At 38.4% G+C, this 26,863-nt stretch overlaps 1 protein-coding gene across 3 annotated transcripts in view; it reads right to left on the bottom strand.

Annotated features, from left to right (window-relative positions):
- LOC109098565 (rho guanine nucleotide exchange factor 10-like protein) overlaps window positions 1-26,863 on the bottom strand; it is a 111,388-nt gene that overhangs the window by 41,453 nt on the left and 43,072 nt on the right. For all 3 annotated transcript variants that reach the window (XM_042734018.1, XM_042734019.1, XM_042734020.1), the window contains 3 exons: window positions 23,631-23,758; window positions 17,309-17,409; window positions 3,595-3,716 (listed from right to left, as the gene is read on the bottom strand). In XM_042734018.1, coding sequence (XP_042589952.1) covers window positions 3,595-3,716; window positions 17,309-17,409; window positions 23,631-23,758 — 351 coding nt within the window. The remainder of the gene's footprint in view (window positions 1-3,594; window positions 3,717-17,308; window positions 17,410-23,630; window positions 23,759-26,863) is intronic.

Genomic DNA, 26,863 nt, shown 5'->3' with positions numbered 1-26,863 from the left:
CATCATATTAGTTATGGACTACAAATGGTTCACTCTCAAGTAACAGTACACTAGCAGTACTGATGGAACGTAGACAGGAAACAAAACCAGTACATCCAGACCATGTCAGAACTTACTGTAAAACAAGCAAAACTCAATATACAGGATATTAAACCTCATCTGTAGGATGCAACCCAAGTGGGAAATTCACTTTTTGTCCACAAACCACAGTGGCAGCTGAATTTTCCCATTGGTTTTCCCATTTATACAATATAAAAGATACATTTAAATAATAATAAATAATATATACATAATATAGAACATATTTTCATAATATACTATGTAACAAAAAAACGTACAGATTCTTTTTGCATTTATACATCTGCATTGAATCAACAGAAAAATTTACCATGGAAGAATGCACTGTTGCAATTATTAAGATGTAAATTGATTATAATTGAACTTACCATGACGATGCTTTTAAAATAACACAAAAGGATTCAAAAACCCCTTACAAACTGTTTGCAAATGTATTCTACACTTCACAGGCACAACACATGGCCAGCAAATTGGAACAATCTACATGCAAACAACCCAATGATGGTTTGTGCTTAAGATCAGTGATGCGTTAAGCTTATTTCTTGAGGCCCCGAAAGCTGCTTTTTAAAAACCCAAGTGGCTATTCACAATCAAAACACAATCATGAGTGACAAAAACAGCTTTTAAACTGCAAAAAAATAAATAAATAATCAAACTAAGTTAAGTATACTGGGCACATATCCACAACAATAAGCTAGAGAAGGCCTTCGTTTCTGGTAAGTACACTTCATTGGACAGAACCATGACATGGGTTTAAGTACTATGAAAGAGATTCAGAAACCATTTCTTTTTCCCCCTCCTTGTGTTAATCCAAAAAAGGAAAACATCAACATGATACATCTAAAAAAATCCTTTTTCCAGCTTGTCTTCCCATACTTCAAAGCACACGGTATGAAATCTCCACGGTATTAAAAAAAACCCCCTCTCAAATAAGAGCCATTTTCTCTCCATCCTAATGCTTCATCGGGAAACAGATTTTGTTCCTTTCTCTTTCCACGAGACATCTTTATACTTCTTGGTACTTCTAGCATAGAGCTTTTACAGCTGAAGTAGTTTTTTTGTAGAGGGTTTTTAGCATGTTATGGCTTGTGCATCATCCACGTCAACAATACCTTGTTGGAAAACGTAAAATAAAAAACTCCAAATCTCCAGGAATGCACAATTCTGCAAGTTACTGAACTTTACAGTTAGAGCACATGCTAGCCTGAATGCATGCTCGAACCTGGCTTGTGTAGTTTGCCAATCCCATTCCACTGTTTTCATGACCTTGATATCTCTCAACTATCAGAATGAAAAAAAAATGGAGAGCTGAAGGATGCAAACATGAGGACAGGCTAAAATGACATAATTTGACATGGAGATCAAACAAGGAAAGTTTTACCTTACAATACAGTTTAGGCCTCAATAAATGCAAGTGTATGCATTTGAACAGAACAGCCCTTGACTTAATATTGCATTTCAGGAACAATGAGTGCCTGTTTGTGCTGTATTACAGGATTTTTGCAAGGTTTAGAAATGGGTCAGATATTGCCTGGTGGACTGGTTAGGGGTGGGACAGAGAGACCCCAACTGAGCCGCATCAGAAGTGAAAGACCTGATAACGGTTATCTCCTCCGCCTAACAAGTCCACCCACCAGGCTTTTACAAAAATGGCAGAACTGTGTGTGTGCAGATCAGTTGTTCATGGTGTGATGCTACAGTACTTCTATTTTATTAATGGAGACGACCAAGTTCCCCAACGGCTTTTCTCTTTTGATCTTGGTCTTCAAGTGCCTGCCCCCCACCCCTTATTTCCAATCTCTGCACCAATGAATGTCCTGCCAAGCGCATTAGCTGCCAAAACCTTAAAGTAAGATGTTTTGGAGGCCTTGGCATTGGCCAGCACATGCTGCCCAGTGGTAGCGGCAGTTGTGGAGCAAGGCTGGATGTATGCTGACAGTAAGACAGAAGATGTCTCTGCCAGGAGGACTTAAAGTCACTCACTTTAAACCCATCTCACCTTTTTATGTCAACAAGACAGATGCACAAGCCACCCATCCATAACCAGACCAAATTCACACTACCTTTAGATGACATTCTGGTCTTATTCATTTGCTGGCAGGATTGTGCTCAAATATTTTAAACAGGGGTTCTGATACTTTTTAATTAATTTCTTTGACTATTAGGGTTTTTGAAAAAATAATTTTATAGCAATCAAAAATATACTGACTATAGAAATGCCCATGACTTCCATGCTCACTTTTAAATATCTTAGTTTTAAAAAAGTATCAGAAATGTTTTGATAGATGGATAGATGACGTAGACACACAATGGGGGAAGTCGTGGCCTAATGGTTAGAGAGTCGGACTTGCAATCCAAGGGTTGTGAGTTCGAGTCTCGGGCCAGCAGGAATTGTAGGTGGGGGAAGTGAATGTACAGCGCTCTCTCCACCCTTAATACCACGACTGAGGTGCCCTTGAGCAAGGCACCGAACCCCCAACTGCTCCCCGGGCGCCACAGCATAAATGGCTGCCCACTGCTCCGGGTGTGTGTTCACAGTGTGTGTGTGTTAACTGCTGTGTGTGTGCACTTTGGATGGGTTAAAAGCAGAGCACGAATTCCGAGTATGGGTCACCATACTTGGCTGTATGTCATGTCACTTTCACTTTCGTCACTTTCAAAACTTAAAGATATTTCTAGGTTTTCCAGGAATTTTGTAGCATTTTAGAGCACAAAGAAATTTGCCCCAACCCAGATAACAATTCTTGTTAAAAGGTGACAAACACTGCAGCAGGTTTTCACAAAGCAATGGCACCCTATAGAGTTTGAGCCAAGAGAAAGATTACCACAATTAAAAAAAACTCCTGAGCAGCTGTGGAAAGCAATGATGTGGAAAAAGTATACCATCATTCTGTTTTTTCAGAGCTCCAAGCTGTTGCAGAAAATGCATGATCAAGTCATTTCACCAACAGCCTTGACTTCCCATCTATTGGGTTGCAATGAGCTTAATTTAATGCAGCCTGATTGATTTATTCTCAGGTGTCCCACAGTCATTAACGTAATTGCATGATCACTTTATAACACCCTCACATGGCATCTAACTTTGTTAGGTCTTAAAATCTAGCCTGAAATATCATCTTCCAGACAGTAAAATTGATTTCATTCCTTTTTGACTGACTCTGAAGCCATTTTAGTCTGTCTCTTATCCGAGTCTACCATTTGATATATGAGGAGCTTGCTGCTCTTAACAGCTCCTATTGATCCACAACCTCGCTCTCCTACTAGTGTGACTGGAAAGCTTCCATGTCACCTTGTAATTCCCCAATCGTGGCAATGTTCCTGTAGGATCATCCTATGGTCAAACTCTGTCTGTGGAGGTTGCTTCTGCGGGACTTGAATTTCCTCACTAAAAAAATGATTGCATGGTATACAAAAGTCTCTAAAAGCGCTTTGTCTTCGGGAAATGAACTATAAACTTTTTTCTGCTCAAGGAAAGTTTCTAATTAGCCTTTGGACCTCAAACTGGAAGTTTCTCACCTTATATTCCTGGCTTTTTGAGGTGAAGGCAGGCATGCGACAGGCCAGTAGTGGACACCAAAACGGAGCTTTTGTCTTCCCAGCATCCTCTGCAGAGAACCAACCCGGTGTGTTTTCGTCTCCTGCAAGAGATTAGGTTATATTTGGGTTCGTTTATTATTCATTCTCCTACCCTAGCAGATCATGCAGGGTGACATCACATCTCATATGTGTATCTAATTATACAAACTGAAGTATGGCAGTAGTTAAGATGTTTGAGGCTCCTGTTGAGCACTCTCTGAAGATATTTTCAGTATAGCAGACTAATGAGCCTTCTAAAGTCTCATTCCTGCAGCAGGTGTCCGTCTCAGCATGTGAAGCAGCAACCTCCAGGTTTCAATTAATGAAGTCTGAATTCTGGAGGCGTGGGCCACCTAGGTCTTCCCTCACAGCCACTTTGACAGGTGTTTACAATTGCCAAGCACAATACTTGTCTGCCAGCAACCGTTCTCTATTAAAGCAATTCAGTAATTACCTATCACGGCCATCTTACACTTGCATAAAAATGTCGTGTTTTTCTGGTCCCCTGCGTCTTTGTGAGCACATCAACTCAAAATTAGCCCCAGAAACCACAAAAATAGGCTACAAACAAATGCAGTCAGATTGGACCCGGCTCATTTGTTTTCACAGTGTGAAAGGTACGTGGCACGGTTTGATGGCTGATGTACCATAGCCATATCAACGCGCAAGTCAGAGCAGGAGACTTAAGGGCCAATTAGTTTGAGTTTAGTCTCACTGTTTCTCAAGGGTTTCAGGAGGGTTTCTTTCAGATTTCAAACCGGCCAGAGTGCGACATCTCTGTTCATAAGTGCTTTGTGGTCAACACACTCTTAGGAGGCATCAACGCTTTGATTTTTGCTTCCATTCTCCCTCCACTTACGATGGAGCCAACTCTCTAAAATCAATGCAATCAATGGCGTACTTCAAAAGGTCAGACTTCTAACACTTCCACTTCTACTAAACTTCTCAGACTGGGACTTCTTTGCCTGTAAGTACAGTAAGACTATGGATAAAACCACACAAATTCTTAACCTAATTGCACACACCTTGGAATAATCCCCTTTCAATACTTTAAGTCCAGAAACGGGAATTCTTAATCTAATCGTTTTATACAAAGTTGATCCTACTGCTACGGCAAATCTATGCATTATTTATTAAAGTAGTAAAAGGTAATTTAATTTTTTGAAGGACAAAAGGAAAGCAGAAGTTGAGATCATTTCTAAGGGAATATTTCTACATATCTGTGAAAACAGACTGATAAAGATGATGTTCAAAAATATCCTAAATAGCATTTAAAATACTATTATTGTGATGTTTACAATAATTTTTTTAATTCAAATATTTGTTTTTTTGTATGTTTAGTGTACAGTATCTCAAACACCAAATGTTGCAGACACAAACAACACTTCTGACTTTTTTGTGGACTAATGATCATGAAGAAACTGAAAATAAAGATTAGGCCAACTAATTTTTGCATTCTGCTAACATGTGGCCTCCTGTGAGTAATAGGATGCTAAAAATTGCAATTACCATTTGTTCTGACAGATTGTTTCTACATACAAGCCTGTTCTCATTTATAATTAATATGTTAAGTTAAAGCTTAATAATTACACATACTGTGTGGAAAAACATTACATACAAACACGTATCAACAAGGTTTGACAAATAATATTTAAAGGGTTAGTTCACCCAAATATTAAAATTCTGTCATTAATGACTCACCCTCATGTCGTTCCAAACCCGTAAGACCTCCGTTCATCTTCGGAACACAGTTTAAGATATTTTAGATTTAGTCCGAGAGCTTTCAGTCCCTCCATTGAGAATGTATGTACGGTATACTGTCCACGTCCAGAAAGGTAATAAAAACATCTTCAAAGTAGCCCATGTTACATCAGAGGGTCCGTTAGAATTTTTTGAAGCATCGAAAATACATTTTGGTCCAAAAAATAGCAAAATTTATTCAGACTTATTCAGCGTTGTCTTCTCTCCCGGGTCTGTTGTGAGCGCGTTCACAGCACTGCAGTTTAGTGATATCCGGTTCGCGAACGAATCACTCGATGTAACCGGATCTTCTTGAACCAGTTCACCAAATCGAACTGAATAATTTGAGAACGAGTCTCGAGAATGAGTCAATCTTTCGTTCGTTATCTGGCTCGGCGTCCATCTTCAGTTCTCTCTTCACAGCAGTTCAGTCCGTGTACTGTTGAAGTAAATGGATTACTCCGGGATATTGGTTTAGTTTGACTCAGAGGGAGTGTCAGCCACATTAAAAAAGTTAACAGCTTAAGTCATTTGTGGATTAATGCTTATTGGAGACGCGAACCGTTTCAAACGATTCAGTTCAATTTGGTGAACTGGTTCAAGAAGATCCGGTTACATCGAGTGATTCGTTCGCGAACCGGATATCACTAAACTGCAGTGTTGTGAACGCGCTCATAACAGACACGGAAGAGAAGACAACGCTCAATAAAGTCGTAGTTTTTGCTATTTTTGGACCAAAATGTATTTTCGATGCTTCAAAAAATTCTAACGGACCCTCTGATGTAACATGGGCTACTTTGAAGATGTTTTTATTACCTTTCTGGACGTGGACAGTATACCGTACATACATTCTCAATGGAGGGACTGAAAGCTATCGGACTAAATCTAAAATATCTTAAACTGTGTTCCGAAGATGAACGGAGGTCTCACGGGTTTGGAACGACATGAGGGTGAGTCATTAATGACATAATTTTAATATTTAGGTGAACTAACCTTTAAAACACAGACAGTACCCAAGACAGACTCAACCAAGTCTGACCTTCAATGACAACATGTTCTCATTGTTCACATTTATTTCTCCTTCAATGAATTGCACAGACTAAGAGGTCAAGGTTTGATTGGGTACCTTCAGCAGTTTGTCCCACTGTAACATGCAATAACTGCACTAGTCTTTTTTATCATTCTTTTGAAATATCAAGTAAATCATAAACCAAAGAGCACACTATGATTTTTGCATGAAAGTAAACGCTATCCATGTAGGCATCCTTCAAATAAAACCCTGACCCTGTAGACTGTCAGACAGATATAATAAAAGCAAGGCCCTAACGTCTTTAGTCATTAAGAAGCAGAGCATTGACAGATATTACCTGTTTTTCTTTAGATGTGGCTGTTTATATTTTCACAGCACAGTGAAGCATGAAAACGAATTTTACTAACTTACAAAAGCGTCTAATCCTTCCACCCACCACGTCTCCTTTCCATTCGCAATCAGGACAGAATTCTCTAGATCTTCTCATTAAATAAAACAGGTCTGCTATGATCTCATCACAAGTTTGCCCTTTGGAGAGATGATCGAGGAGCATAGTTCACTTCTAAATCACTATAATTGAATTCTAGCTGTCAGTCAACCTAACTTAAGGGCCATCGTGTTTGCTGTTTACCTCGCACTGCGACACTTAAGCTAGCTATTAAATTAGCTAATAGTTCAGCACGAAATGTGATTTTTGCTGATTTGCTTGTCAGAAAAGGTCAACATCCCAGTTTCCAACACTTTTCCAACATACCAACACTTTTCAGACATACCCAAGTTTGTCAAAACATACATGCTCAAACTCTCAGAAGAGAAGAGTAAATGCTAGCTTTCGCTGGTTTACTAGGAGCACAGTACCATTGGCTTTCAGGCCTTTGAAATATATTAATAATGCACAATAATTGATGTTTCGCTCTCAATAAATGCTGCGGTGACAAGTGAGATGAGGCATTATTGTTGTTGAGGTCTGTCTTGCACCCCTGCATAGCAATGGCTAGTGCTGCTAATGACTCAGGCATAATGCATTCTGTTGGCGTAAGCTCCCAATACCCCGGCTAACACAATGCGAAGAACATGCCAAAACTCAGCGGCCAAACAATCTCTGCTCACTCCCTCATTGACAATGCAGCAACCATCATTCTATTCATGTTGTGTCGTAAAACTCAAGCCGCTTAGCAAAGGATAAGCAAACAAGTGTGCACCTCATCAGGGAGGCTGGGGTTTAACCAGGGGTTGCTCATTGATAGCCGCTGTCAGAGTGTGAGAGAAAGAGAGACAATGGAAAAGCAGAAAGTGAGAATGAAGGTGAGAGAATGATGGACAGGAGAGAGGATTTAGGCTCGAGGCTAACAGGTATCTCCACCAGACAGACACTGGATGAAAAACTGGGATAAAATAAAAGTGAAATGTATTTGCATCTGCATATAGGCAAAAAAGCGCATGCACACAAAACTGTCAGATAAAAGTAAATGAATGATAAGAATTGGGGCTGTCAGTTTATTTCTGTATTGAAACTATTCTGCGCTTGGGTATTAAACAAATGTTCTGGGTTCAACTGAAGTGAAGCTCAGTTGGCAGCATTATAAGTATAAAGCAAATAAACAAAGAAAATCACAATGGAATGGTGCCTGCAAGGTTTAAAGGATGAAAAATGAAGTTTACATTTTTGTTAAAGCACTTACATATACATATACATATACATATATGAAAACATTTTTGAAAGCACACTTTACATATATACATTTTTGTATAAAGCACTATACATATATATATATATATATATATATATATGAGAATAGATAAAAGAAATTATTTTCTGTAAAAGGAAAGTCTGTTTTCTGAGCTGTACAGTTTAAAAGCATAAACTGGGGTCTCAGGATGCCTGAAGGGGTACAAGATTGTTCTCTTGGATATGAGAAAGAAAAAGAAAAAAATTCTAATGATGATAATAGATGATAACGATAAATAATAGATGATGATCATATTTGGGGTTCCTTAATATCAAAAAGTTTGAACACGCTAGTTCATTTATGCCTGCTTAGGGCTGATGAATTGGACAAAAATCTATCGTAGAAATGCACTCATAGAAATGCAAATTTGACATTTACTTAAGATGACAGCAGGAATAACCTGAGTTAGGATGCAAAACAGTAACATCTGTAAACATTTTAACAACCTCATTTTTATATAGTGAATTGTAATCATTCTGGCTTTTCAAGTTATATTACAATTAACCATTAGTCTTCCATAGTAGCATGCATTTAGATCAATCATGTGTAACCACAGTTAAAACCACACATATAGCATCTCAATACCATAGTAAAAATATAACTACATGGTTTCTAGGTATTTGAATGAAAAAAAAGTAGTCTAAATAAATTTGCACAAGTAACATAGCTTAATCACAAATATACTGTTATTATATTGCATGACTCCTTTAACACATTTAATACACGTCTACATTAATAATATAATATTTCATATGAATATCCCACATTTCTGCCACAATACCATGGTGCAGTCAGTGTTTCTATAGTAAATACATGGTAAATGATAACGATTTGTAAATTGAAAAGCCTTCTGACTGTATAGTTGCGCACAGTGTTTCTCCTGTTTGTCAGTGCTGTTTTATATGGCTTTTTAACTAGTCTAAATCTCAAGTAATGTCAAATAAAGTGCTTCACACTGGATCTCACAGCCCTGCATGAACGAGACTCATCAGCGAGTAAATGTATCTGCTACAGTGAACTAGCAACCACTGCGCTGCTGTTTGAACTTTGTGTCATGGTTCAAATGAGTAGCACTGTTTCGTTCTGCTTTTACCTAATATACATTGTAGCTCTTATTATCATTTCATCAAGGAAAATTCAATCACGATTATTATCGTTATTGTTTTATCACCCAGCAGTATTATTTTCTGCATGGACAAAAAGAAGCCTGAATTATTTTCTGCAGTAATTGGTATTTTCACAAATGCATACCCCAGTGCATTGTCCATACCCTAAAACATTCCTTCAGTAAAACTTTGGAAGTAGTTTTGCATGGCATCCCTTTGTACTTTGCCGCACAACTTGACCACCTAATTGCAGCACCCAAACAATTAGTGCTCTTGCATTGCTTTTTCCTCAAACATTGCTCTTCAGTACATAATTGAAAACATTCATCAGAACACACAGTGAGGCTGTGAATAGCTGAACCGCAGCCTTGCTGGGTACTACACACAGATGCTTCCATCAGGGGTTTGCAGCCTTGACTCTTTGAGAAAGGTGCACAAGCCGTGAAAGCACATGCAGGCACATCTATTTAGGGCAAAATGTGCATACGCCATTTTTAATTAACAGCTATGTACTCAAAAACAATACACTGAACTTCATCAAACTTGTTTGTCACTTACAACAGTAGCTAATAATCACTAGTGGACCAAACAGTTTTTTCAGAAGGAGCTTAGCAAATATACAGAAGCATCACATAATAGGAATTTAATTTTAATTATGTTTCGGCATTATCGACTGACAGCGGTGGGCTTTAAATCTACTGTGATGATTAATTACAAAGAAGACCAAATCTATAAGTACTTTGACAGAAGCAGCAAAGATATATTCAAATAAAAAGAGTTCACCGGACGCCTGTCTGACACTTCAGGGATCAGTGCTGAGCTAAACTATTGTTTATTGAATTCCTATTAATATTTAAAATGTAAAAATGTACTCTTATTTTTTTGTTTTGTGAATGTATGACAGTATGGCTTAATACCATTATATTAGAAAAGAAAACTCCATGGCTTAGCTGCTAAATATAATATAATATAATATAATATAATATAATATAAGCTTTATTAATTCTAAATATTAATAAATATATATATATATATATATATATATATATATATATATATACACATATATATATATATATATATATATATATATATATATATAAATAAATATGTGTGTGTGTGTGTGTGTGTGTGTGTGTGTGTGTTTGTGTGTGTGTGTGTGTGTGTAATGAATAATTGATGACAGGCCGTTGAATTTTTAGAAAATAATGCACACCCGCTTATACTAAAGTTACCACACCTTAAGACATCGATCAGATATATTTCAAGGCATTTGAACAGCGACGTTGTTACCTCGCGAGTGAGAAGTCATGTAGTTTTAAAGTAGATGTTACTGATAAAATCATCAGAGTAGCGCTAACAATATTAGCGCGTATGTTAACGTGTGCAAACTGTAAGTGCGTCTGTGATGGAGAGAGATCAGAAGAGTATGTGTTTTCAGTACATAATAAAACAATTTTATGGCAAAAAAAACATGGAAATTATCTGTTGTTTTTATCCTATTATTTACTATATTTATTTATTTAGCCAGTGTCATTGTAGGTTTTGGTTCTTTTGTCGTTTTAGGCTGTAAGGACCTTTGCAATAACTCAAATCATTTGGCGAAGTGATATGGACATGTTATGTGGTCCAGAGTTGCCTGGAACTACGTTCACCATGCGTTTCCCTGAAAATAAATGCACACCTTAGAACGTTTGTCAGCCAATCAGATTCAAGCATTCAATGGCCCCGTAGTATATATATCCATTAATAAATACTTTAGTCAGTCATTTGGAGCCATAAGGCTCAGTGCAGTGTATAGGCTAGTTACTACAAAAGATACTTTGTGTGTAGTATCAGCATTAGAAAACAGTGGCTTTCATTGTTTCCTTTTACTTTACAAATAGCATCTTCCATAGCATCCAGCATCAGTGGGTTTTAAAAAGTGCTTTGATGAAGAAAAGTTCACTCTGTCACAGTTAAATTTTGGAAAAAAGGTGGGGGGGGGGGTCACATGCTATGACATCCATAGATTTTATTCATGCTTGCTAGGTTACTAAGCAGTACAGTGAATAAACAGACAGGTTAAGGCCACTAGTGTTTCACAGAATCGTTCTAAAAGCTCTCTTTTCTCTCATTATGTAGCCGTGCCAGACAGACCACGGCAGTGATCACTGATCAGGAGCGAGAGGAGTGTGTGTCACTAAGGTGGAGTGGGGTAAAATACCACTGCCTTTACTTCCAACTGACAAACAGTGTTTATCATCAACCTGATCCATCTCAACAACAGGTTTACAAATGGTCCCCCACCCTTCTTCTCTTTGCTTAATGTACAATGCTTTGCTATCAGTCACATCCTCTTGTTCTTTGTTTACCACAAAGAACATTGAGTAGAAGAAAAATAGAATTTGCCTTAGAATTTGAGATCTCTGTATCTCTTCTGCCATCTCGCAACTTTTCATTTCCAAGCTTTCTATCAACTAATCTGCCTTTCTTTGCATGTTTGCATATATATTTATGCATTTCCTCAGAGGCAGCTATGGAGGAAGTGACTCCTCAAAGAAATTTCATAGAATAAAAATAAAACAATTCATATATTACAAAATATAACATTAAAAAGTGTATTAATCACTCGTTTTTCTACAGAAACATTGTCCAACAGCGACACCAGCAGGTAAAGTTACAGAGGGAGTCTCTCACCTCCCCTGAGCCCATTGAGTTTTAACAGTACCCCTAAAGCATGCGGTGAGATTGGTGAGGGGTAATTGAGAATGAATGGGGAAAAGTCATTTGAGAGGTAGCAATGCCTCCATCGCAATAAAATCGGATATGACTAGTTATGTTCGGCTGTGATTGGTTCATGCAATAAAGACTCATTTAAAAAAAAAAAAAAAGTCAATAAACTACCTACTTAGATATAACCACTGTTATGCCAAAACAAGACTTAAAATGCCATGAAAGTTTGTTTCGTGAACTGTCATATTAGAACCGATTCACTAGAACTGGGCATTTCTGATAGAAACCCTTGAAGTAGGGCTGGGTGATATGCCCAAAAAAAATTATCACGATAATTTTTTTTCCTATCAGTCAAAATCGATAATTATCACGATTCTTTATTTCTTTCTTTATTTTTTTTCAAGTTTCAAGTTCAAGTTTCTTTATTTCTTTCAAGTTTCAAAGCAAATATTTATTTATTTAAAGTTTAAAGCCAGATTTTTGCTCCAAAGTGAAAGTTGTAGAAACCAGACCATTAATTTTCCTTAACAAAATAAATATCTAAATAGAAAAAAATATTTATTAGTTTCTGCATGTTCTAATGAGTGATATTGGTATATATAAACAGTTAAAACCACACATATAGCACCTCAATACCAAGGTAAAAATATAACTGCATGGTTTTTAGGTAGCCTATTTGTATGAAAAACAGTAGTCTAAAAACATTCTGTATAAATGCACACATGCTATAGCTTAATCACAAATACGTATTACAATTATTACCCATTACTCTCCTGTAATAAAATTCAGTGTGAATATCCCAAATTTCTGCCACAATACCATGGTGCAGTGAGTGTTACTATAGTAAATGATGGTGATTAGTAGATTGAAAAGCCTTCTGACTGTATCGTTGCACACAGTGTTTCACCAAGTCATTTGTGTTCATCACTGAATTTAAGCACTTCACACTGGATCTTACACCACTGCTTAAAGGGGTCATTGGACGCTACATGCACTTTTACAAGTTGTTTGAACTGAAATTTGTGTTGGCAGTGTGTGTACACAACCACCATAATAATTTTTGAGCCTGTCCTCCAACAAAAAATGACCATATAGGTTGTTTGTGCAAGCACCTTATTTCAACCTATATTTACGTTTTAAAGTTAAGCGGCCTCTAGCGGGCGTAAAAAATAATGACAGTATCGCGTTGCGTCTGTCGTCATGAAATGACGTATAACGTCATTACCAATTCGTACATATTTTACTAGGTGGCTTATTCGTTCGAATGACCACACCTAAACCCACCCCCTAAACCTAACCCTCACAGAAATCATGCTAAATTATGATTTATTGAGCATATACATTTTATGTGCACGTCTGTTCTCTGGGATCAAACCCATGATAGCATGATTACATATCAAGGTATAACGCAATAATCTACCAACTGAGCTACACGACACGCAAATCACAGTGCGTCTTAGACCCGCCCTGAGTGAGCTGTCATCAGTCCGCCATTGTTTCACCGTCGGATCAGATGTAGACAAGAATGTCTCTTATGATTTCTCTTCAAGGTAAAATCTCCACAGTTAAAATGAATACTGGATTATATAATTTAAGTTTTTTTTTTCTTTTCATTGAAATATGTAAATTGATTATATATCTGCGTTTTATCCTGAATGGATGTTATAATGTTATTTGTTATATGTAAAAGATTAATAAAAACTTGATCACAAAAAAAAGAATGTCTCTTAAGCGATTGAGATGTTGTTGTTGGATTTAATGAACATAGCAGTCGTCATTTTTTTTCCTGACATCTGAGCCGCTAAAGATGCAGTGGATTATGTTTGTTTTTGAAGGAAATATGCCCCCGATCTAGCTAAATGCGTCTATGTTCGCGCTAATCATTTGTTATCCAGCTTCACCAACAGTCACCCAAGTGAGTATAAGGTTTTTAATTAATCTTTGCAAATCACCTTTCCTCATAATGTGCTAATTGGCAAGTTTCACGAAGAAAAAGTAAACGGTAAAGTAAACAGTCCCTCAGAGAGTGGCTCGGAAGAGAGGGACGGGGTCAGCAGAGCTGATTTGCATTTAAAGGAAATGCTACAAAACTGCTTGCTCTGAAAAACAGGGTTTTTGACAGGGTAAAAATGGTGTTGTTTTACACTACCATTGAGAAATTTTGACCAAACTTTGCTACAGACTTTTCATTAAGACTTTAAAGAATCATATCAACTTGTGGAAAATGGGCATCCGATGACCCCTTTAATGCTTGCTCGCGCTGCATGGGAGTTTGAACTTTTATCGGAACGGATAAACAGTCCATGTGGCACGATTCAAATGAGTCATGCTGTTTCGTTCCACTTTAGACGCATAAACATTATATCGAACATTTATCGAACTCTTCATATCGTTTTATGGAGAAAAATTATATCCTGATAATTATCATTATCGAATTATCACCCAGCCCTACCTTGAAGCCTGGATGTCAAACATTAATTAAAAGTGCGCCTGTGAACATCCAACAAGGGAGTATTTGGAAAAAGAATTGGGGCTTTTCTCAGCACCACATGTTGTGGTGGCAATTTCTGAACCACATCTTCAGAATTAATGGAACCCTCAGGACACACTCATCCACAGTCATGCTAAAGCTCTCGATCTCACGCTCCATGAGTTCCCAGCATGTTGCCACAATATCACAAACATTGTTTTCTGACAGCCTGTTTTATATAGATATAAGCATATGTTACCCATCGTGGAAACCTGTTAATGGCCCTCATTAGAGACAAAACAGCTTCTATGCATGTTATATCAGACAAAAGTTACACCTCAAAGCAGGGCGTATGACAGAAAACGTGTGGTGGAGGACTGCAGGATCTGTTAATTAGGATCAATGCAAAGAGGACCTAAGGGATGGAGGAATATAGGGATTGATAACACAAGGAAGTGGCTTGTGTTGTAATGCACTGCCAGACGGGAGGTGAAGGGTCTCAAATGACTCCAATCAAAGGTTTTTTTCTGCCCACATCAGACCCACATGTCCCCAAAAGACGTAAGAGAGCTCGGCAACAACAGGCCCCTCATGAAATTGCACCAGCATTTCTGTTATTGTAATTTAATTTGGCTAAATGAGTAGGCAACGTGTGGGCGTAATGAAATTAGGGTGTAACTGACATCTTCAGCAGGTTGAATAACAATGTCCATCTGCACAAAACACTCAGAATGTTTTGACACACAAAAATAATGTGTTTTTTCAGAATCACATTCCAAATAAAAATGTTATGACTCTGCAAAGTGAAGTGTGAAAGTTACCCTGTGAGTTGTGAATTTAAGCTCATTCTGGTCAACAAGCTTGGCTGAGATGGAACACAAGTCTGACAGTTAACCAAGGGCGAGCCAAGAAAAAGCAGGAGAGCAAACAGGGAAATGCAGAGAAAGCCAAATGTTTTCTCAGAAAGAGAGAAAAGAAAGGTATTCTCATGAATGTTTGTCATTCTCTCATTGCTATCTAACTGTTTTGGTTTGTTTTGTTTTTTTGTTGTTGTTTTTTTGGAGGGATATTGCCACTTACGCTGCCAGCATCCACTTAGTGTCAACCAAGATTGCTATTTGCCTATTGCTGTAAAAGTCTTTACAACAACAGCTCACAAATAGCAATAGAGGCAGCGTATGCAAGACCATTATTGTTGGTGTGAAAACAAGATAATTTACCAAAAAAAAAAAAAAAAAAAAAAACAAGACAAAGCTTGGACAATTGTACTTTGCACTTTAGAATGATTATATTCTAAAATAAAAGGTAAAACCAGGTTCCAATAAAGACTCATAACAGCTATTGGAAACGTACTCCAGTTTACCCTATTTTTGTTCATTTCTCTGTACGCCCATCAAGTAGGATGGTGTAATCTTTTATCATGCCCCCTGTCGAAAAAGATGCAAGTCTGGCACTGAGAAGCCAGAGAGAATTTAAAACCTATTAAATTCAAGCACAAAAATTACATTCAAAGAGTTGTCACAACTTACAACAATCTGGATGCCTCAATGTGACAATTTCAATGAAGCATCTTTACTACATCAATAGATTATAGGCCCTAAAAATAATATTTAATGCATTAATGTCCAGCTGTTTGGAAATCTGTTTGCATTTCTGATTAAGCACTTCAAAGACTCCCACAGTATTATAATATCATAAAATTGGACAACCTTAAAAAGACTGATTAAAATACTGTACTTTTTTCAGATTGAGGGTTAATAAATTGCTAGTCTATACAGTATTGATATACATAGTCTATCCTCTAAAACCAAACCTACGAAAAAAAAAAAATCACTGTAGTGTACCAACATAGTGAATTGAGGAATGTGATGCCAGCTTTCCGCTTATAATAAGCACAGGAATGAAATGTCTACAATGGCACCATGGCTTCTTGATGACATTTGAGACAAGAAGAATGTTACACCACTATTGACAGTGCTAAATCTTTTGTGAAATTCTGTTTTTCTAGAGATATAAAACTGCCAGTACTCTAATGCCAATACTATTCAATAAACCACAGGCAGAGAGGCAATTTCTATTAGATTGTCATAAAAGAAATAGGCATTTCTTCAGGGAGTTATAGTTTATAATGCATTGCCTGAATATCTCCTTGCCCTGAGGTTAAAACCTATTAAAACTATTTTTATACACTGAAAAGTCCTAAATAAAACTTGGCTGCACTGATTTATCACTAATGTGACAAACAAAAAGAGAGCCAACAAGTCACAACCTTGTAAATGCAGAGATGAGATAACCAAGCTATAAGAGCGTGAAATTGTATTTTATCGTCTGTTATTTTACTGCATGCAGAAAACATTTTCTAGCCTTCCATTTTTGGATAAACTCAAACACCTATCTGGTTCTGAAATCATCTTTCTTAATAATTATTAATCATTTTAAATAAATAAATATATGTTGTTGTAAAAATACATAGGTAAATGTCAGAAATTTTTATTATTATTTATATTATTATTATTATTATTATTATTATTATTATATATTATTATACAGAAAATATTATAAAATAATAATAATAATAATTATTATTATTTTTATTTTTTTATTATTTATTTATTTTTATTTTTTATTAGATCCTAACATTTCCTAACATTTGTCTCAGGATGAACTCTAAATAACAAAAGACCCATCTGGTTCTAAAATAGTCTTTCTAAATGTTTTCAACAACAACAATAATAATAATAATAATTATTATTATTATTATTGTCACATCCATTTATTCTTATTTATTTATTTATCTTATTAGATCTTATTGGATCAACAGACCTCTAGTCATGAGTTAGTGGAGAATAGAATTCAAACTTACTCAGCGCTATTTTTGCCAAGTGTAACCGGTTGACCCAGGAGATCTTGCTGACGGGGCTTGGTGTGTTGAAGACCACAGTGAAGCTCACAGGACGACCAGACCTACAGGACATGAGAAAAACATTAGACAGGTGGTGAGATACACTGAACTAACCAACACAGGAGTGTTGCCGTGGCCCTCTGAGTTAGATAATTTTGTAAAATTTTCATAAAACACATCACAGCATGGTGCTCCCTTAATTATCAGTATTAATAATACAGTGAAATAGTTTTGCTGCAGTGCACCAAGGAGCCCTGGGGAGAGCAGCTGCCACTCTCCTCAATACAGCTTGATCTCAAGCTAAGTCTGGATCTGTGTGCTGAGGCTTATTTTTCATGAAGACTGTGCTTATGAGAGGGAAAAAGCAGACATCAGAGATGAAGATATCATGGAGATACATATTTCGTCCTTAATTTAATCAAAGAGATAGTATGAAGGTCAAGGAGACCGTAAGCTCTATGGATGTGTTTCGGCATGTGGGGTTATGTGGAGAAGGAAGGAGAGGATCAGGCCACAAGATGAGGTGAGCATGCTGAGTTAATCTGCATTCCACGCCAAGATGTTTAGCCAGGCTAATGGACCAGAACTTTTCAGCAATGCCTTCTACAAGGAGGGAATGAACGAGCATGACTGAGCACCGTCTGCTTCTGGATGGTATCAGGTTTTAATATTAGTTATTGAACGAGATTGGCCACAAGAAACCCACCTGGATTTGACTTTGAAGAATGACCGTTTAAAATTGAAAATGGGATTCAGTTTCTGGATTCGATAATTATAAACTCTACTAACTAAACCTTGGATGTATCCATATAGGCGAGTGTTCATATGAAGCACAGTTGTGCTCATAAGATCATAACTACACAATCTTTGCAGAATCAGTCTGTCTATCTATCTATCCATACATACAGTACAGTGCTCTGAACACATACAGTGCTCTGAAGAAACTATATATATATATATATAGGTGTGTGTGACCCTGGATTACAAGGCCAGTTATGAGGGTAATTTATTTTGATTTATATCATCTAAAAGCCGAATAAATAAGCTTTCCATTCATGCATGGTTTGTTAGGATACGACAAGAATTGGCCGTGATACAACTATATTTGAAAATCTGGAAACTGAGAGTGCAAAAACAAAAATATTGAGAAAAGCCTTTAAAGTTGTCCAAATTACGTAATTCCTTAGCAATACATATTACTAATCAAAAATGAAGTTTTGATATATTTATGGTAGGGAATGTACAAAATATCTTAATGGAACATGTTCTTTACTTAATACCCTAATGATTTTTGGCATAAAAGAAAAATTGCAAGAGCAATCTGCTCCGTCAGATATTCACTAGAACCCCTGCCCTGCTTCCAAAACAGTCACACTCCCTGAATTTTCCATCGCCTTCGTCAGCTTGCTGTGATGTCATAATGCATTGAAATTCTAAACCAGATTAAATTTTTATGATTCCTTTTCCTATCATTTCATTTGAAAAAAAAAAAAAAACGTGTGCAGTTTCTGAAAGAAGTACACAAACCTGCTGAACTGTAGATTTGCACTCTCCTTAATAAAGCTGTCCATGTCTTCAATGAGTCAGGAACCCATTCTACACTTGTAAAAATACTTTAACTTCATTTCTAACACAGTGCCTGCTAAAGAGAAACTCTCAGCAAAGGCTCAGGGACACGGAAAGCAATTCACATTCAAACATCATTAGAAGGTAATTGACTGGAGAATACGATGACGCCTGCCTTGGCTACTGTCACACCAGCAGCCTCTGCCTGCTCGGCATTCATTTCCAGCCCAGGGGAGACAGCACTAGTCGGAGAGAGCGAGAGAAAGAAAAAAGGTTGGAAGAAAAGTGTGAAGTGCGAAGACACAGATATAGAAGAATGAACTAAAACCTTTGAAGACGCTCCGAGATAAAGAAAGCGAATTTCGACGGAAATTCAGGTGATGCTTGGCTCCTTCCCAGAATGGCAAATGCAAACAACAACTCACAGATTTCCTTCACTCAGCACAATAGTTTCATGGGGGAAAATAAGCAAAAAGAAGTGGGATGGGGGAGGGCTGGTTATTCGGAGCGGAGAAGGTGCGCTCCATGCTTAATTTGATTCTTGGGATAAAGCTGGGCACCCACATCGGTCTAAACACGATAAACAGAATGGCCCTGGGTTCCTCCCGCTGGCTGATTGAAAATCTGGGTGGTTGTGAGAGGGTGTGTGAGTTTGTGTGTCTCTGTGCGGCCTGAATGAAGAAACAGCAGAGGAGGCAGACTCCCAGGCAGAAAGGGCAGAACGGAGAGCAGAGAACAGACTGATTTATGGCTGCAGGTCAGTGCTGTGGCATGTGTGTGACACTAATGCAGAATGACAGGACAGATGGTGGAATGGAAGCAAGACACTCAGCTCTTCTCTGTGCCGATTGGAGGAGACTGTAAATCACACAGGAAGTGGCTTTGGAGAAAGCACTCTATGCCTATAAGCTCTATAAACTCCACGCCAATTAGTCCAAGATCAATTGCCCTGTCAAATTCACACTTAATCCTGGGTTAACATCTTTTTAAAACCAAGTTGAGGCCTCTTTTAAACTCTGGGATAAGCAAAGTCTCACAAATGTGTTAGCAATGCTTTGAAGTTGTTTATTCATAGACAACCAATCATAAACTGCCTCAGTTCTTACCTTATTAAATATTCATATGCGTTCACGCTGTGTTTAATTTCAGGGTGTAAGTGAAATGGTGAAAGCAAATGCATTAACTTGAGTGATTATTATTTTTGTGTTTGTTTTTTTGAGATTTTTACAGTGTGTTTCAGAAGACAGAATCCAGAATCTGTGTGGCCAATCTGTATTTGTCCAATGATTGTTACTAACCTCATAAATATGCACATACCTGAAGCTCATACAGCCAGTAGCACCATCATAGTCATGGGTTTGATTCCCAGGGAATGTATCAAGTGATATAATGTATACTTTCAATGCAGTGCAAGTCACTTTAAAACAAAAGCGTCATTCAAAATGCATTAAAAAATAATAATATTAATAAAAAAATTGGATTTGGATTAACAATTTCAATTTGTGAAAAGCAAAGAGACACCACATAAAATATATTTTATATGTCCAAAAAACCCTGATTTGAATACAGTGCACGAATAGATCTCTGTATACCTAGAAGAAAAACAACATTCTAGTATGAGAAACTTAAAGGCTTGCCTCTGTTTCAGCCATCTGTCAGTATACTATATTAATATTTTGTTCTCAATCAACCCGCAGTGTTTTTGTCAATGTGTAACAGGCAGGACACGTAGGCGCATACATGGATTTATAGCAAGTTGAATGGGTGACGTTAATTAACCTGCTTCTTGAATTTGCATCAGCCTCCATGGCAGCGCTTTGAAATTCTATGTGTCACCGTCCCCTTTTGCTGCTTGCTGAGAGGAGTTATCTGATGCTAGAAAAGGTTCCTAGACTAACAGCAGGTGAAAAACAAAAAACAGTGGATGCATGCTGGGAACTGCCTCTCTCCTGGATCTGTATGCGCATGTTTGTTAAAGAGAAAGGATAGGTAAAGAGAGTGAGGATTAGTGTATTTGCACCAAGGAGAGAAAGAGATTTTAAGTTTTTTTTTGTGTGTGTGTGTGTGTGTGTGTACTCAAAAGATTTTATTTTCTTCTCTACCTCGCCGCGATCACGTTCTGTTCTTCTTAACAGAATTGTTTTGGCCTTATTGCCACCTTTTATTTATAGACCAGTGGAGAGAGGAAAGGAAATGATGGGGAAAGAGGGCAAAACCAAAAAAGGAAATGTTGTGAGCCGGATTCAATTAACATCAAATGATTACTATAGCTCTGACAGTATTTAATGCAGTATTCTTACAGTATTTAGTGCCCTCAGAAGTTTGTTGCCAAATGTAGAGATTACTAGACACACTGTATATTTAAATTTAGGAAAGGAAAGGAAGGAAAGGATGTGATGTGTGGCCAACGTGTGCTCTGCATTTAACCCATCCAAGTGCACACACACAGTAGTGAGTAATGAACAAACACATACACACACACCGTGAACACACACCCGGAGCAGTGGGCAGCCAATGTTGTGTCGCCCGGGGAGCAGTTGGGGGTTAGGTGCCTTGCTCAAGGGTCTCACCTCAGTTGTGTTATCTTATGTCAGAGATCAACGTTGTCATGCTATATGTTTTTAAATCACTGAAAATAATCAACTCATAAAAGCTATTTAGAATTCATTTAGAATTCAGAAATGTATTCAGAATTCACACACTATCACCCGATCCCACCCTCCTCTCTTTCTCCCACTTCACTTCCTGTCAGCCTACTCTCCTATCTAAATAAAAGGCATAAAAACACAAAAAATAAATCTTAAATAAAAAAAAGCATTAGTTCAGAAATCAGATTACACTGGCTTTTGAGGCTCAGACTACACCGTCCACATTCACGCTGGAGACTCATAAAACTGTAAATAGAACAGTTAATCATTTGATTTTCCTATTTTCTGAAAAACAAATCTCAGTTCCCTGTTCTAATGACATCAATGCATTATGACATCACAGCAGGCTGACGAATGCAATGGAAAATTCAGGGAGTGTGACTGTTTTTGGAAGATCTGTTTTAGAAGCAGGGCAGGGGTTCTAGTGAACATCTGACTGAGCAGATTGCTCTTGCGAGTTCTGCAGAATGTGAGCCAACCGAGCAGGCCTGAAGAGCAGGGGTCTGACAGATATTGGGAGGACTACAGGGTACTGAGCCGCTCTGGGCCGGTTTGGCTGTCACATTAGGTTGAGAAAGCACACAGAGATTAAACGTTCTGCTGAGTCTCTTCCATGCGCCATGGCAGAAAATCAGTCCCCTGCACCTCCTCTCAGCTTGCAAGGCACTATTTGTCTTTGTAGTCAGGGAGTAAGGATGAAATGAAATACATATTTTTGTATGAACCTTCACACAAGTGAGTTTATACAGTAATGACTTTAACCCTCAAATTCTCTTTAGGGTCTCAAATAAACATGTCGTTCAAAACATTATTTCTTCTGTGGAACATAGAAGGAAATATTTAGAAAAATGTTGAAAAGTGAAGGGGGTCAATGCTGTTTTGGAATTTGATTGTATGGATTAAAACAGAAAGAATCATCTTTTGTGTTTGTGACACTCTTGACGTGAGGTTAAGTAAATGATGGCAGAAATTTTATTTCTGGCTGAATGATCCCAATTAATAAATTCAAAGTAAAATAACTGGTATGATTTGTGTTATTTTTACATGTAAATCATTGGAGTCTCTTTGGAGTTCTTAAGTATAATCTACACAGAACATGAAGAAGGTTAAATGAACATCAACTGCTCTATGCTTTACAGTTTATCTTCCTTTTCTCTCTGCTTCTCTTCAGCTCTTTTCTTAGTTGAATCCTCCACTAATCTGTCTTCATTTCTCTTCCTTCCACAGCCGATTCTATGAGTGAAGTTTCCGCTCTCACTCTGCATCATTAAGATAAGCACATTCAGGTGCAGTGCACTGTGAAAAATGTGCAGCCTCCGCCTTGACACATTTACATTCACTGACTCTTAATGTGACATAATAAGAGTACATTAAAGCCCCTGTCTACGCATCAAAGAGAAATGACACTACTGCTCCAAATGGAAAACAGCAGCTCCCAGACTAAGTTAAATGAATTGAATAAGCTCTATGACTAGCCATAATGTAGCACTTCCCAGACTGAAAGGAGCTGTGTAACTTTACCTCCAGCATTTCTTGATCTCCCAATCTGAGAACTATCACTTAATGATTTCCTGTCATGCTATTAGGCTTGTAATTTGCTGCTTAAAGGTGACATGGGGCAGGCTTTTAACGCACGCCGCAAATAAAGCCAGGAAATGCGCTTTCATTAGGGGAAATTAACGTGGCGCCGGGCTCCTTCATCATCTTAACGTTGTTGCAGATGAACATTAACATGTTTGTCATCGGCCATTATGTTTCAGTGCCGCTTGGAATCACCTGCTCCAGAGAATGTGTAAGACTGCCAGTCTGAAATCCAGCTGTGGTGCAATCGAGACAAAATTGTTTTTTCTTGTTTAGATCTCAAAAGCCATTTAGCAACATATCTTACTACTTTCTTGAGGCAAATGCAATCTATCAGGTGAACAAGAAGAGGAAAATGTGTTTTTTGAATTGGCTATAACAAATACCTAAATGCATCAGTATGTGCTCTTTTGCATTTTGTTGAGGCTGCTGAAGAAAAATTACTTACTTTGTCAACATGCAAAGAAGCTTTTGCCCCATTTACTTACTTGTCTGGTCTGCCAGGAACTTGCAATCGTAAACGGCACTTGTTGGCACTCTGAATTTGGTCCTCCTTGATGCGGATTAGCCTTTGCAGTGCCAAACACCAGTCCTGTGCTACAGTGGTGTTCAGATTCTATATACACAGAAAACAAAGACAATTGTGATCCTAGCAAACATGGATGTGCTTTAAGACATTGATTTCACACTGGACATTAAATGATGACACAACACCGTATCAATATTGTACAAAAATGCTGTGAAAATCAAACAATATTTTATATATATATATATATATATATATATATATATATATATATATATATATATATATATATATATATATATATATATATATATATATATATATATATAATATAATTATTATTATTATTATTATGGGGGGCTAATTAATGGCAAAGCAGAATTTTATGCATCATTACCCCAGACTTCGGTGGCACATGATTCTTCAGAAATCATCCAACATGCTGATTTGGAGCTGAAGAAACTTTTTTTTACTGTTATGCTGCTTAATATTTTTGTGGAAACCTTGATACATTTTTTTCTTTGATTCTTTAATTAAGAATAAGCTCAAATGAACAGCATTTACAGTATTTGGAATATATATATAAATATATATATATATATATATAGATATATATATATATATATATATAATATATATATATATATATATATATATATATATATATATATATAATATATATATATATATTATATATATATTCATTCAGCACATTTAAAAGAGCAATTTCTCAAAAGAGCATTCACGGGTGGAATGTCTTTTTACGTCTTTTTAAAGATGCCCTTCCATCCATGCGTTTCTGGATGCGGCTGTTACCTGGCATCGGGTGATGGTCATGATCGCTGCCTCACGTGTCTGGGCATTAAGCACATGGACAACACTGCGACCGTTGCGTACATCAACCGACAAAGTGGTCTGCGCTCCCATCACATGTCGCAATCACATCGCCCTGCAAGGTCAGGGAGGACGAGGAGCAGGTCCTGTTAGTGGCGCCCTACTGGCCCACCCGGACCTGGTTCCCGGAAATAATACACCTTGTGACAGCCCCTCCTTGGCCGATTCCTCTGGGGAAGGATCTACTGACTCAGAGACGGGGCAACCTGTGGCACCCATGTCCAGACCTCTGGAAACTTCATGTCTGGTCCCTGGATGGGACACAGAGGTTCTAGGTGACCTACCCCAAGCAGTAGTTGACACCATCACTTCAGCGAGAGCACCGTCTATGAGACACGCTTACTCTTTGAAGTGGAACCTGTTCATCGAGTGGTGTTCTTCTTAACGAGAAGACCCCCGAAGATGCCTGGTCAGAGTCGTGCTGTCCTTTTTGCAGCAAAGGTTGGAGCGAAGGCTGTCTCCCTCCACCCTCTATGTTGCTGCAATCTCTGCTAACCACGACCCCGTAGAAGGGAAGTCGCTGGGGAAGCATGACCTGATCATCAGGTTCCTTAAGGGGGCAAAAAGGCTAAATCCTCCACGGCCCCCCTCTATACCCTCTTGGGACCTGACTTTAGTGCTCACAGCACTACAGCAGGTCCCATTTGAACCTTTGCAGGCGGTCGAGCTATCAATGAAAACTCTGCTCCTGCTTGCACTGGTCTCCATCAAGAGGGAAGGGAGCCTGCACGCATTTTTGGTCGATGATTCGTGCATAGAGTTTGGGCCTGCTGACTCCCAGGTAACCCTGAGGCCCCGGCCCGGCTATGTGCCCAAGATTCCCACTACTCAGGATCAGGTGATGAGCCTGCAAGTGCTGCCCCCAGAGGAGGCAGACCCAGCCCTAGCTTTGCTCTGTCCCGTCCGAGTCTTAAGATGTTACGTTGACCAGACACAAAGCTTCAGGACCTCAGGCCAGCTCTTTGTCTGTCACAGAGGCCAGCAGAAGGGGAATGTTGTCTCCAAGCAGATGATGGCCCACTGGATTGTGGATGCCATCACCCTGGCTTATCAGGCACATGGTGTACCATGCCCCTTTTTTGCGAGCTTACTCAACTAGAAGTGTTGCATCCTCCTGGGCGCTGGCTCCTGGCACCTCGCTGGCAGCTATCTGAAGAGCTGCGGGCTGGGCGACCCCTAACACATTCACTAGATTCTATAGCCTTTGTGTGGAGCTGGTATCCTACTGTGTTCTTACCTAAAAGGGGTAGAAGCACAGAGGGGCCCCAGCTTTGGGTCGAATTGCTAAAAACCGCTCCAGAGAGTCCATATCGTAGACCCTGTTGAGCTCCTCCATCCCCTCAGCAGCCAGACATGGCAGAGTATCCGGTGCCAGGCCCTCACTCGATGAATCCGTGAGAACCAGTAGAGTGCTGGGTTCCGTATGTAGACAACTGTCAAGTCCACAGTATAGCCTTAGAGCCTGTGTTTCCCCGGCATTTCCAAGAGGGTTCGAATCACCTCCAAAGTTCCATATGCACGGATGCCATATGTGTATTAGCTTCCGATACCTCCTTCGGGAAGGATGGAGCTTCCACAACGTCCCTGTCCCAAGTGCTATGGGTATGTTTTTCCAGTGTTATCCAGTCTTACTAATTAGGTAGTGCCATAGCAGCAGTAGATGGTCTCCTTGTGGTAAGCCCTGGCCTGCGCCAAAAAGTAGGGGCGCAGGTGGCTTCCACGGGACACTGGAAGGGGCAGTATCTGAATCCCTCAATCATCTAACCCAATTCGTCGGTCACTTCCAATCGCCCATAAACAAAATTATTCATACCTCCCAAAAGCCAAATCCAATTGAAATATATCTCCAAAATCAATGAGGTCTGCAGAAGTTCACTCATTCTCTATTCGCTGCGCATTTATATTCTGATTAGATTGTGGATAGGAATTAGTCATTTGGAGAAAGGCCAAAGGCATGGTTATAGTCAGGAAACCATGCAAGAAAACGCTCTGTTACTGTTTTCACACAACGCTCAGAGGAAAAAAAGAAGCAATCTAGCTGTTTTTGTACTGGTTTAGTGACTGTCAAACCATCAGGGGAACTGTCCTGATTTGAGAGCAGCCTTGTGTTATGTAGACATGCTGTTCAGAGCTATCTCCCATCTGAACATTAACTCTGTATCAGATTATGAAAGTTTCCCCATGTTGTCGTCCAACTTTCACACGGATGCCATGATAATCAATTGATGATGTTGCCGAACTTTGATCACAATTTAATTATGCTGAAAACTCTGTTACCCCAAAGGCTTCCATCCCTAGATG

The sequence above is a fragment of the Cyprinus carpio genome, chromosome B11 (assembly GCF_018340385.1).
Source record: "Cyprinus carpio isolate SPL01 chromosome B11, ASM1834038v1, whole genome shotgun sequence".
NCBI lineage: Eukaryota > Metazoa > Chordata > Actinopteri > Cypriniformes > Cyprinidae > Cyprinus > Cyprinus carpio.
The sequence above is the reverse complement of the archived record's forward strand: the minus strand, read 5'-3'. Positions and strand labels throughout refer to the sequence as shown.